General features: G+C 45.2%; 1 protein-coding gene across 1 annotated transcript; it reads left to right on the top strand.

The window, feature by feature from the left end:
* The first annotated feature begins 4398 nt into the window (after positions 1-4398).
* Positions 4399-12928, top strand: myl1 (myosin, light chain 1, alkali; skeletal, fast). Its single transcript, XM_029258029.1, has 6 exons — positions 4399-4669; positions 6938-6965; positions 10208-10351; positions 10450-10623; positions 11164-11241; positions 12411-12928. The coding sequence occupies exons 1-6, from the start codon at positions 4526-4528 to the stop codon at positions 12437-12439; spliced, it is 597 nt and encodes a 198-aa protein (XP_029113862.1). The 5' UTR covers positions 4399-4525; the 3' UTR covers positions 12440-12928.
* The last annotated feature ends 906 nt before the right edge of the window (positions 12929-13834 follow it).

Genomic DNA, 13834 nt, shown 5'->3' with positions numbered 1-13834 from the left:
TTTCAGTAACTTCATCTGGTCACACTGTGCTGAGTGGGAGAGGGGAGGCAAAAAACACTCCAATTCCTTTCTTTTACACTCTTCTCCAAAGTACCTTACAGTGCTAGGTTAGGACACTACTTAGTCATTTACACCGTTGGGTAATTTTTACTGTATCAGTTCAGGGTAAGTAGTTTGATTAAGGGCACTACAGCAGGAGGGGGCTTTGAACCAGGGACCTTCTCATTATGAGACTAGAGCGTTAACCATGACACCACTTGCTGCCCCTGTGTGTAAGTGATGGATGTGAATGTTTAAAAATTCGAAATACCCTCACTAGGTAGTGCCGCGGAAGCTGCCCAGGACGTCCAACCTCATGGTGTTTGCCACAAGGGTGGAGTGATGAGTCGGTTCCTGGAGGAGTGCAACTGGATCTCACGGGGTGGGGGTTAACCCCTCTGGGTTGAGCACGGAAACTCAAGAGATCTTCGCCGTATCATGGGAAACGAAGCCAAGGGTGGCATGCATGACGTTGGCACTGGAGCCTGCCCACCCAGCTCATATACATTTAGGGAAACGGGTTCGACAGATGCCAGAGGCACCGACCTGCTGAAAGACCGCAGCTGTACGGGACCGACCCCCACTCCTTGAACTGTTCCGGCCACGGAACGCACGTCACGGGTTGTAAGACGAAACCCTCGCTGTTGCTACTACCTGGCGGATCAGGTTTTAATTACCTATCATCGTTGCTTATTTCATGTTAGGCAACAACCCCATCATTGATGTTTGACAAGGTTCATTAAAGTGCAAAAATAGGGTGTGTGGACAGGACCTGTGAAAGTGTGAATGCACTGCCTGGAAACTTTTACTCTCCTCCCTAGGGGCTGAGCAATTGCTTTAAGTAGATTTACATTTTAAGTCAAATGGAGAAAAGCTGAATAGACCATTATTACATAAAAATTATGTTTACACTCTGTTTCCTTTTGACTCTTTTCTCCAAAACAGTTGACAAGGTTAAGCTACTTACACTGATTTACCTGTTTATACAGCTGGGTAATTTTTACTGTATCATTTCAGGGTATGAAGTTTGATCAGAGGTGCAAAAGTAATGATTGGAATCAAATTGGGGTACTATGTTGTGAAGGCAGAAGCTTTAACCACTACCCCCCCTGCTGCCTGTGACTGAGGTCATTTCTTTGATTTCTTCCATCGCCAAAGTTTTACCATAAACCACCGAAAACCCAACAAGCTGTTTCCAGGGCCGACAAAGGATAACTTAGTCTGTTGCCTGACATATTCCCAGAGTGCGAATTGAACCCAGCCCATGTGTTAGAGAGCGCTTAAAAAGCTAACCGGTAGTCCTGATCTGACACATTTCTCCAAACAGTGACGTTTTATATTACAGTGATTTACCTATTTACAGCCGGCTCATTTTTGCTGGATCAACACAGAGTGAATGTGTTGATGACGGTTATTGTAGGAGGTGGGATTTGAACCCAGAACCTTCGACTCTAAGGCCACCAACTGCCCCCTTCCTTCCACTGTTTTCAAAGAGCTGCATGAATGGTTAAATTGCTTTAAGTAGATTTACATTGTAAGTCAAACGGAGAAAAGCTGAATAGACCATTAATATATAAAATTATGTAGTAAATGTGTGTATTTAAAAAATAATGAATGTAATAATTGATGTAGAAGTAACGGGAAGGAGGTCCTGGAGACGACGGACAATCCGCCTTAGAGGACTCGCCTGCAGTGCTCGTCACTGGCATGTGAAAATTTCCCAGAGCGCACCTGTCTCAAAGGGGCGGGGTCACATCAGAGCTGCGAAAATCACTAAAGCCTAAAGTGGGGTTGGCTCTCCTGGGACAGGCGCATTGTGGGACGTCAAGGAGACAGTGGTGCAGGCCGGGGGTGGGGAGTGAGCACCGCTCACAGCTGAAGGAACGAGGCTTTCTCTGCCCTCGGGGCGAATCGGGGGTGGGGGAAGGGGGGATTAGAGAAATTGGGGGTGGGAAGTGTGAGGAATGTCTTGGGGGACAGATTTAGACAGGAGAGAAGGGGCCAGAAGTCGTCCTGTCGGCTCTCCCTTGTAAGTGGCAATAGCAGCTGAACCTCCTCACCCCCCCACCCCCCCCCAGAGGGTCCCGGGAGTGATTATGCCCCTTTGGGACCAACCACTGAACCTCCTCCCACCTTCATCCCATTCTCCAGCGTGGGTGACACCAATCAGTTGGTGGTCAGTCGGTCAGCCTGACCACAAGCCCATGTTTGTGGGCTTTTGGCTGCAGGTCGTGGGTTTGAATCCCAACTCCAGCTGTAATGTCTTTCCATGGTGCAATCGAGGGGAGTAGGATGTGTTTCGCAATATTAATATGGTCACATTAATGACCGCATACTCGGACAACCCCTCCGCCTCGAAACTCCTAATGGGACTGAAGCCCAACTCAGGTTTATGAACTTTATGGCCAAGGGTGAGGAAGTGGTCTCTCCAGGGTGTTGGACCACTGAGCAGAGTGCCATCAGGAGCCTGATGTGTTTTTTATTACTTTTTATATTGTACATCTTTATTTTGCACTTGGTTATGTTTTTATACTTGCACACTATTCTACTGCCCAAATCCATGGTGAAACCCAGTAAACTGATATTATATGGGCTTGCCTGGAATTCACTGGAACAATCTGATATATATGCATTACGTTCTTTATGATTGTAACGTCATGACATGGTTTACACCTTTTTGAGCTGCTCTGATGGTAAATCTCCATGTGCAGTAACTATGTTGGGAAACAATTAATTCACAGAATGGATCAGTGACCAAGACTTTCACGACTTAAGCGGACCCAAAAAAAAGGAAAATCATTGAATTAATATTTTGTTCTAATGCCATAATGGGAAAAAATTAGGCCATGTTGAAATGATCATTTGCAAACGTGACGGTGAAAGTTACACATTGTTTTGAAATAATTTGCCTTGATTTTCCGCGCGCGCTGCCAGTGGTTCCGTTCGTGTCACGAGCTTTGTATATGAGCTACATTTCATAACTCACACACACATTGTCAGAACCGCTAGTCCCAGACAGGGTCACGGAGCCCACCCAGCAACACAGGGCATAAGGCCAGAGGGGGAGGGGACACACCCAGGACAGGACGCCAGTCCGCTGCAAGGCACCCCAAGCGGGACTCGAACCCCAGACCCACCCGAGAGCAGGACCCGGTCCAACCCGGTCCAACCCAGTCCAACCCACTGCGCCACCGCGCCCCCACACATTTCATAACTGTATAGTTTAAATATTTTCATTCATTTCAAACGTAACAATTTTGTTTTAAAAAGTCTCCTGTTTCTGTTAATCCACTGTTTCATAGAGAAAAAAAAAAATCTGTAGCTATAAAGAATGTGCGACAAACCCAGATTACAGAGTCAACTGAAAAAGTGTGACACACAAAAAAAGAGTATTTTTATATTAGTACAGTGTTTCCGCTTGTTTTCCATCGGCATTAACCGCTGGTCCAGCGCAAGGTCGCATCTGTCCGGAGCCTATCTGAGAAACCTGGAGAGGTGCCAGTCTATGGCACAAATTCTTATCGTACTACTAATATAACATAACATAAATATTAGTTTATTATAAAGTGAATCGGGGGCGCAGTGGGTTGGAGCGGGTCCTGCTCTCTGGTGGGTCTGGGGTTCGAATCCCACTTTGGGGGGCCTTGCGACGGACTGGCGTCCCGTCCTGGGTGTGTCCCCTCCCCCTCTGGCCTTACGCCCTGTGTTACCGGGTAGGCTCCGGTTCCCCGCGACCCCGTATCGGACAAGCGGTTCCGAAAATGTGTGCGTGTGTGTGTGTCTGTGTGTGTGTGTGTGTGTGTGTGTGTGTGTGTGTGTGTGTGTGTGTATAAAGTGAATCATTTACGGGGGTGGGGGGCTCGAGCAAAAAAATCTAAATGAACAGCCTGTTAGAAAAATACATTAAAAAAACTTTTTGGATTTTGGATTTATGCCCAAGCCCCCCCCCCCGAGGGATACAGTTACAGATACACAGAAACCCACGAGGCCCGTCGGCGGTGACGCGCACCAAGTTGCGGGATGCGCGTCCACGTGTCGCTGTGAAGGACACACCGCCAGCACCTCGACGAAATGTCGGGTGACCCGCGGCGGCCCCGATACTCCTCCATCCATGCCCGCGCATCTTCTCTAGTGCGCGCCCCCGTGCGCGGCGCTGCCTCGCCCCTGATTCCATTTATAGATGAGGCGCGCGCCCGCGCGCACACACACACGCACACACACACACACACACACACACACACACACACACACACACACACACCCTTGACGAGTCTGTGGCCGCGCACGGAAACATGCCACATATATATAGTCCCGCCGTGGTCCCGAGCCCGCTGAGTCTCCGCCACGCACCGCGCGCCGCCGCCGCTCACTCCCGCCCCCCGCGTCGCCCCCCTCCCCCCCCGCGTCCCGTCGGAAGGAGCCTCTGTCTCTACGTAAATAAAAGAAAGACTCGAGAGGAAAAGATCACCTGCAAGGCGGAAGCATCATGGCACCAAAGAAGGACGTGAAGAAGCCCGAACCCGCAAAGCCAGCGGCGCCCGCAAAGCCAGCAGCGGCGCCCGCGCCCGCACCCGCACCCGAGCCCGCGCCTGCGCCGAAGGCCCCGGCCGTCGACCTGTCCGCCGTCAAGGTAACACCGTCCGCGATGCGCCGCGCGCGTGCTCCCCCGGCGCGCGCTCCCGCCAACTGATGCCCAATAATTGAATTGAGATCGTGGCGGCGCTCCGCTCCAGACCAGTGGCGCTCTGCGTGATGCCGATGTAGGTTGTGGAGAAGCTCCGAGCGCCACCGGACCGAGAAAAAGGACTCGCTCGCGCATCAAGAGCTATTTCTGTGCCGCCAGGAGACCGCGGTTAATAATTGGACCGTCGGTCCGGGGTTCGGTCGGAACTGGATCATCGCAGCGCGCGTAAAAGAGCCGCACCGTTCGCAGCTTCTTCTGCCGTTTTAAAATTGTCATTTTTCGGTGTAAATGAACATGCTGTGACATCCACTTACAATACCCCACAATGTTTTATTATTAGGGGGGGTGCGGTGGCGCAGTGGGTTGGACCGCAGTCCTGCTCTCCGGTGGGTCTGGGGTTCAAGTCCCGCTTGGGGTGCCTTGCGACGGACTGGCGTCCCGTCCTGGGTGTGTCCCCTCCCTCTCTCCAGCCTTACGCCCTGTGTTGCCGGGTAGGCTCCGGTTCCCCGTGACCCCGTATGGGACAAGCGGTTCTGAAAATGTGTGTGTGTGTGTGTGTGTTTTATTATTATTATTATTATTATTATTAGTAGTAGTAGTATTTCTCCTCCGTGTTTTTAACCTGCATATGGTAATAAAGTGCTTTTGCAAATGACGTTTTTGACCCCACATCAAGACACCGGGCTGCAACATTAGAAAAGGCCTTAATGCTCCAAATTGCGGCCCTCAGGCAGGTGCACGTGGATTTTGGCGGGATTTCGCACATTTCAATGTCTCGAGACTATGACATGTCTGAAAGTGGACCAAGACCTGGTGGCCAACACCTTGAGATCCGAGGGGCTTCTCAAGATACTAGGGCATCCACTTGCCCACCAGGATGGAGCCCCCATATAATTGATATGACGTCACCACTCTGGGGGCGTGGCCTGCCCGGTCCGAATGTCACCAAATGTGGAGATGTGACCCTGTCCAAAGATGGCACAAGGACTGCCAGGTGGCAGGTCACAAGCGCATTATTTAGTTACGTTTCTTAAAAGTTTGCCCTTCAATTACTTTTCTCTCTGGATGACAAAGGGTAAGAAATCCACATTATATAATAAATAGAATAAATTATAGATGAATGTTGCATTTCAGATCCAATAAGGTGAGTGTGCATGAAACCCGGGGGGGCTGCGCGTGCTGTGAACAAATGTACAGTACATCGTCACGTGCTGCTGAGTCAAAGACAAAGCACCTGCAAAAATAACTCAAACTCATACACATCCAAAAAAATTATGTATAGTTCTGCTGATAATTACAAAAGTAATAGTTTAAAAATCCCCAGTTTTAAAAACGTATGATGTCGGTAGAGTAAATTTCATAGTAAAATAATAGTAAATTATTTATCACAACTGATAGTCTGACAGTCCACATATTAATGTGGTGAGAAAAACCAATGAGTTGGCAGATCTTAAATATAGCCTCGAACCCTTGTAAAAGACACAGCTCCGCTTTCCATTTGCTTGCCCCCCAAAGGCCTTAACTAGGGAGAGTCATTAATAAAAGGCCCCAATAATCCCATAACAATCGGTACATTATGGCAGCATTAATATATTCATATGTTTACGTTTACCTTCATTCATTAGGCATCTGGGCCAGTCAGATAGTCTGAACAGTTTAGTTCTTATGCACTAAGGGTCAGTCTGAATATTGTCTGAAATAACGCAGCCAAACCACCCTGCTGAATTCACAAGTAAAATATGTGAGTAATCAATTTGATGATGCTCGTGGGCCATGTTTTACCACAAGTAGATATGTCGTTTTACCTTTAATAATGAAATTCAGGTGTATCAGTTAGGCAGCAGGTACTGCAATGGTTAAAGACATTAAAATTCCCAGCTCTGTAAATTAGAAATCCCGACATTAGTCCCATCTTAGCACCACCTATGCTAATAATAATAATAATAATAATAATAATAGCATCAAATGGAACAGAAAGCCTTATCAACACATTTCATGCAATTAGAGACTTATTACAGATTTATTTTAGACAGCATCATCTGTGGAAACTGCAGTCATATTAGTGGTGAAAAAAAAATCCAGAGAATAGAAGTTAAGAATAATAATGAATTGATAAATTTTACTGCAGCAAGCTGAAGTGTGTTGGTCTTGGTGGACACACACGTACTGGACTGTTGTTTATTTTTAATAACTCGTCTTCTCTGTCCACTACAGCTGGAGTTCACCCCAGACCAGCTGGATGGTGAGTACTTTTTACTGTGTTACCCCAGTCCTTGACAGGTTTACCGCAACAGCGAAGCCTTTTGGCACCTTCCGCTCCTCAAGTGCTTTCAGAGTAGCTAAATTAATTTTATTTGCAATGTTATATTTAATAGTGTATAAGCAGTTATATGATGGCTGCGCTCTGAATGAGCTTCCACTGTGAATGCCACGTTAACTATTAGTGATGTATCCTCATAGTAACCTGGACGTTATTGTCTCTGTAACGTGTGCTTTTTATCGCAGTGATTTGATTTTTATCAAATCAAAATTCGGAGGGAATTAAACTGCCAACTTTGTTCTCTTTTGCGTCTGTTGCATCACCTTGCAGCTGCTTGAAAGTATGTGAAGCCCTTCGTTTTAACTCGAAATGTGATCAGAACCAGTAAAACCCTTAGTTTTACCAAGCAGCGTTTCTCATGTGACATAACAGGTGTGTAATGACCAATTCCATATGTTACTTTAGAGGAAATCGTGTGTGTAGTAGAAAAACACAAGTAGTGCATGTGTAAAAATAAGTTGTACTAGTGAAACCAAGTAGGTAAGTAGAGTCAGGGGTGTAAATCGTAGTCATTTATCCATTTTAAAAGTTTAAGATTGAACATTTAGATTTTATACGCTTATTTTAACATTTTATACAAGAATAATGATCATCCCTATAGTGTTCGCACTTTCACACACCACTGTACATGTGTATAATTCTTGTACCTGTACTAACTTTGTATTATTTTGCAGTATTGCTCTATAATTGTATTTTTCTTTATATTTGGAGGATTTTTCTGATGAAGTTTCTCCTGAGTAACATTGTTGTTTCCCGTTTCGTACTTGCGCTTATTTTTCAGTGTGGCTGCCAGTAAAAATAACAAGAAAAATAAAACAGATTTTAAAAAATAAAATGAATACATAAAATGCAGAATTTAAGCCAGTGTAGAAGTATGCTTTTATAAGTACTGTACTCTGTGGAACAGTGACACTGACATTGTCCATATAAGCCTCTTATAACAGTACGGTATATACATGGAATAGCACAGTATATACATGGTATTTGTGACTGACACAGTTAGCCCTGCGGGGGTGTTTTGTGGTGCGATACAGACCACTTGTTTCTGTCCATATGATAAATGGATTATGAACTTTACTCAGCATTCTTCATTCAGAGCTGTTTATTTCGTCGATAACCGAGACCAAAGGAAACCTAATTCCGCCATAACTGGAGTGATGATGTTGCTTAGTGTGCTTTTACCAGCAATAAAATGCATGGAAAGAATTCAGATTTTTCTTTTCATTGGAGTTCCTCAACTGAGTTCCCCACCCACTTCCTGTCAATCATCAGGTGACTCCATGTACCTGGCGAGCGCTCCAGTCGCTCTCTCATTGGTTGCCTGACCGTAAGGGTCACTACGTGAAACCTGACACACAGCCGGTGGCGCAGCGGTTAGTGCTGCCGCCTCTGAGCTCAGAGGTTGTATGTTGATTCCCAGCTCCTGCTGCGGTGCCCTTGAGGAAGGTACTTACCCTGCAATTATGCTGGTAAAATTACCCTGCTGTATCAGTACCTTGACACTGCAAGTCTCTTTGGAAAAAAGAGTTGCGTAAATAAATAATTATACACGCATATGTCGAGGGAGAATAAGAAGCTCTGTTTCTGGGCTTCTTCTCTGGAGGTGCACGCTGTGCCACCATGGGTTCTCGATCCTAAGTCCACACCATTTTATTCACTTAGCAGACGCTTTTGTCCAAAGCGACTTACACCACACTAATTGACATACTTCGCCGACGTCACGGGTCCTTGAGAAACTCTTCCTTCCGAGGACACGTGTGCGCGTTACATGTCGGGGCGGACAGGCGAGGAAACTTCCTTCGTATGTCTCCAACATCGTTGGAAGGGTCGTTACCATGGCAACCAGCTTTTCATTTCTTCGTCACAGAGGATTCTGGGCAGTGGGAATCGAGGAAAGGGCGCAATTTACTATAATTGGACCGCAGCCGTGGTATTAATTCCACCCTGGTCAGCATTCACATGTTTATCTTGGATCAGGTTGTGTCCGTAGAGCCCTAATAAGGAAGGGGTCACTCTCCCGGGGGTATCGATTCCCACCCTCGGCTCTTTAAGTGTCCCACATAGACCACTTAAGGCGCATGTCGGCGAGCAGCTGCTCACAGAGGGAACTCACATTAGGCCGTTAATCTTTCGGTGGATCGCTTTCAGATTGGTTAATAATAAAGCCATCGAAATAACTGGCCCTTGTTGTCACCCGCCGGCTTGTCCCCGTCCCCCATCCTCCGTCCCAGAAGGGACACACGGCATCCCACAGACGCATCGTCACGCCTCTTCTGCCTGTATGACGTAAAGTGCCATTGAATAGGTCTATCAAAGATAAACTAGTGAACATATATTTCTAAAAATCTTCAGCAGTTTTTATGTCCTCAACATACAAATTTAACTAAGGTCATTATTTAACAAATTGAAATAACAGTAGGCGAACACACACAGAGTTTCTGATTCAAAATACACACTATTATATGCAATAAATAAATTATTTATCTCATATTAAATGTTCTAAAATGATATATATATATATGTATAATTTATAAATTATATGGGGGGTGCGGTGGCGCAGTGGGTTTGGCCAGGTCCTGCTCTCTGGCGGGTCTGGGGTTTGAGTCCCGCTTGGGGTGCCTTGCGACGGACTGGTGTCCCGTCCTGGATGTGTCCCCTCCCCCTACAGCCTTACGCCCTGTGTTGCTGGGTTAGGCTCCGGCTCACTGCGACCCAACTCAGAACAAGCAGTTTTAGTCTCTGTGTGTGTGTGGTACACCATGAATACATCTCATTAATAAATATTACATGAATAAACAGAAAACAAAAAACAAATATACAAACACAGTATATAGATGGATACATACATACATAGACAGAAATTAATGAATGAATGACACCCATATATAATACATTTAGATTATAAATAAGTTTTTTTCATTGATAAAATTCACTCACTAACTTGTGGAAACCACATTTAAATAAATGCAAATACTTGTTAAATACTTAGGGGATAATAACAGTGCTTTTTTTTACTTATTCACAGAGATGTGAAATAAATGAAAAGTAATAATATATATATACTCCGATACTGATAATCCACATGTTGGGTTGGGGAAAGATGCAGTGTGAGCGCCACGTGATGCCATCGAGCGATGACTTTGCTCTCAAACCCTTCCTGTCAGACTACAAAGAGGCCTTCGGACTGTTCGACAGGGTCGGTGACAACAAGGTGGCGTACAACCAGGTGGCGGATATCATGCGCGCTCTCGGCCAGAACCCCACCAACAAGGACGTGGCAAAGATCCTGGGGAACCCGACTCCGGAAGGTGAGCCCACCGGCAGCCCTTCAGTCCCATGACCACGCCTTTGGTGTCCCTCAAAGCTCACCCCGGGCCTTTCTCTCATGGTGTCCCCCCGTCGGCAGCGATGGCCAACACAAGGGTGGACTTCGAGGGCTTCCTGCCCATGTTGCAAACTGTGGTCAACAACCCACAGAAGGGAACCTACGAGGACTACGTTGAGGGTCTGCGCGTCTTTGACAAGGAGGGCAACGGCACGGTGATGGGTGCTGAGCTGCGCATTGTCCTGTGCACGCTGGGTGAGTCACACAGAAGCTTCTTCTTGCCTCTCCATGTGGCGCCCCCTCTGGTCAAGTATGGCATTGCACCATGTGAAATCTAATAACCAGGAGCTTTTAATGTTCTTCTATTGAAGCCACTTAGAGTGCGGCACAGGCACAGAATCCTTAACCCCCCCTGCCACCGGAAAGCACGACAACCCCAATGAGGACATGAAACTGCATTACATAAGACACTGAGCAACCAAATATTCAACACACACATATAATAACCCACCCTAAGAACCATCATTAATAACACAAGAGAATTAACACAGTACACCCAACAGTTACATAATTAAAATCCCAAAAATACACTATGTGGCAAGGGATGACGAGATGGGATCCACCACCCTTCTGCTACACTAAAAAACATTAAAAAATGAAGTCTTGAAGTCATCTTTCTCAAAAGTATGACACAATAAATGTAACTATGGAAAAAAGGACTATACCTAACCCTATATGTGCATAGATTTTTTTCCCAAATTATTTAACAAGCATGTGTCTCTCCCTGACCTCCAGGTGAGAAGATGAGCGAGGCTGAGGTCGATGCTCTTATGCAAGGACAGGAAGACGAGAACGGCTGCATCAACTACGAGGGTCAGTGCTCAGCCCTGGGGGTCTTGGTCTTTCATTAATCTGCCTGCCAGGGACAATCACATAAACCTACTGGAAAGATTAGAGACTGCACTGGATCTCACTGCAAAATGGATAATGCCCTATATTGCAGATTTTGCAACAGATTCCATTAGATTCAGTGTTTGATACAATGTATATATATATGTATTATGTACTCTTTTGTCCAGCTCTTTTTATACGGTAGTTTTAACAAAAGGTCTCATTATACCACATGCCATCGTGACCAGTATGTTTAAGCATCCCACACATCAAAATTTCTATTTATTAATGTAGCTGAAGCTCTTCTTCAATACAGTTTACAGTGTTAGGTGTACAACACTTGGTACTTGGGGATATACACTATATATTGTACAAAGTTACTCTGATTTACCCATTTACACAGCTGGGCAATTTTTACTGTATCAATTCAGGGTAAGTACCTTGATCAAGGGTACTTCAGCAGGATGTAGGGTTCAAACCTGGGTCTTTAGAGTGTAGGTTAACCACTACGCCACCTGCTGCATGAAATATAATTAATCCAGAATACTGGTTGACAAACTTGATCAACAGAGTGACATCTTTCCCAAGTGTGGCTCAACCTTCAGGTTGGGTACCGCTCAAATTTAGCCTATTTACACATTTCCTTTATCATAAATAAGGTTAAATTCATCTGATTGCCATGAGGCTTCATGACATCCACAACAACAAGCACTTGAACATATGAAATAGCTGATCAGCAGATTCATTGAATTTCACGTTTTGCACACATGTGGCGTGTCCAAAAAGATGTGGAGGGCCATAAGAAATTAATGGGTGACCCTATAATAAGAGCAAAGAGCATCAAATGCCAGGTTCAGGAATTCATACACTCACAAACAGACACAAACAAGATATCATTTCAAGTAAAAGAGCTCAATAGACCATAAACCCCTAAAAGAAGTGGAGAACTTGTGATACTGACCAGTAATGCACTTGTTTGAAAGGTGTAACACAGCATTACATGATCATTTATGTTTTATAATTGCTTTGTAAAGAATTATAACGGGCCGCCCAATTTCGGGTGGGAACACCACAAACAGAAAGGTGTGTGGACTGCATGTTGGCAGTAAAGTATCCCTCACCTCTCCTCCCCTCTCTTCCATTCCTCGCAGCTTTCGTCAAGCACATCATGTCTGTGTAAGAGTCCTCGCGCTGAAGTGTTGAGGAAGCTGAAGAGTATCTCCAGACCCCATGGTGTCAGGACATCCAATCATTGTTTTGAAGACCAACTGAGGAACAAAAAGGACAATGGGATGTCATTTCTAAGCCATTCTGTTTTTTTTTTTTTCCTTCTTCTTTTCATTCTGTGCCTTTTGTCCTCCTTTTCACTTTCGGGAGCCCAGCTGCAGCAGCGCAACTCCCCGTTGACCACCCTCTCCCTCTGCCCCCTCATGCTGAGGGATGGGGTAGAGGGCAGGTGGGAGGGAAAGGGGGTGTTGTGACCTGCCGGTTGTGGCTCAGCCCCGCTCGGCTCCGTCCGCCCGCGTCAGTCCCAAACTCGCCAGTGGTGCTCAAGGTCTTGTTAAGACAGTGGACCGGACCCTTCGGCCCCTTCCCTCCGCCTTCAAGGCCTTGATTTATTTTCGCTCCGTCATTTCACAAAATAAACTTCTGAAAACATACATCCTCACCTGGCTCTTGTTCTTCTTCATCAGGGTTCGAGTTGTTATTCATTGGTATTCATATGTGTGTGTTTATTTATGGTTGCTCCACTGAATTTCACTTACAGTACAATATACAATATCAGAATGAGTTTTATTTGGCCAAGTGTGGTGACGCACACAAGGAATTGCTGTGGTTCTAGATGTTTCCAGTATTTACATTTACATTTTACATTTATTTATTTATCAGATGCTTTTCTACAAAGCGACTTCCAATGAACTCTATGTAGTGTTATCAGCCCACACACCTTATTCACCAAGGTGACTTACACTGCTAGATACATTACTTACACTGGGTCACTCATCCATGCATCAGTGAAAGAGACAACAAACAGCTGACACAGAATTGCAGAATGAATCAATAAAATATTTACAGAGTACACTGACACGAGAGTATAAACAGTAGTATACATACAAAAAATGTAAATAAATAAGAAGTAAATGACAAAAAGTGGTTGGATGTTGTTGCACATATATATTAAAATGACCATTTGCCACTTGACACCTTTTCCAAAGCAACTTACAATGTGAACTTTGTACACTAAGCTATTTATTCTGATTTATCTTTATATGCATCTGAGCAACGTTTACTGTATGGTATCAGTTCAAGGAAAGTACCTTGATCAGGGTACTACAGCAGGTATGGAATTAGAACCACGAAATTTAGACAAGAACCACTACACCACCTACTGTACTTAAATAGAGTATTTTATCAAATATTGCCTGCCACTCACAGTTGTTTAAGGTTTAAAATAAAAATAACTTGAACAAAATTATAAAATACATATTTTAAGTTTCACTATGAAAGCTTGGGTGCCTTGCGACGGACTGGCGTCCCGTCCTGGGTGTGTCCCCTCCCCCTCTGGCCTTATGCC

Source organism: Scleropages formosus, chromosome 14 (genome assembly GCF_900964775.1).
Source record: "Scleropages formosus chromosome 14, fSclFor1.1, whole genome shotgun sequence".
NCBI classification, from domain to species: Eukaryota; Metazoa; Chordata; class Actinopteri; order Osteoglossiformes; family Osteoglossidae; genus Scleropages; species Scleropages formosus.
The sequence above is the reverse complement of the archived record's forward strand: the minus strand, read 5'-3'. Positions and strand labels throughout refer to the sequence as shown.

Coding starts and splice junctions, on each gene's coding strand:
- myl1 (XM_029258029.1), top strand. CDS start 4,526: ATGGCACCAAAGAAGGACGTGAAGAAGCCCGAACCCGCAAAGCCAGCG. Junction 4,670..6,937: donor TCGACCTGTCCGCCGTCAAG/GTAACACCGTCC, acceptor TGTCCACTACAG/CTGGAGTTCACCCCAGACCA. Junction 6,966..10,207: donor CACCCCAGACCAGCTGGATG/GTGAGTACTTTT, acceptor CCTTCCTGTCAG/ACTACAAAGAGGCCTTCGGA.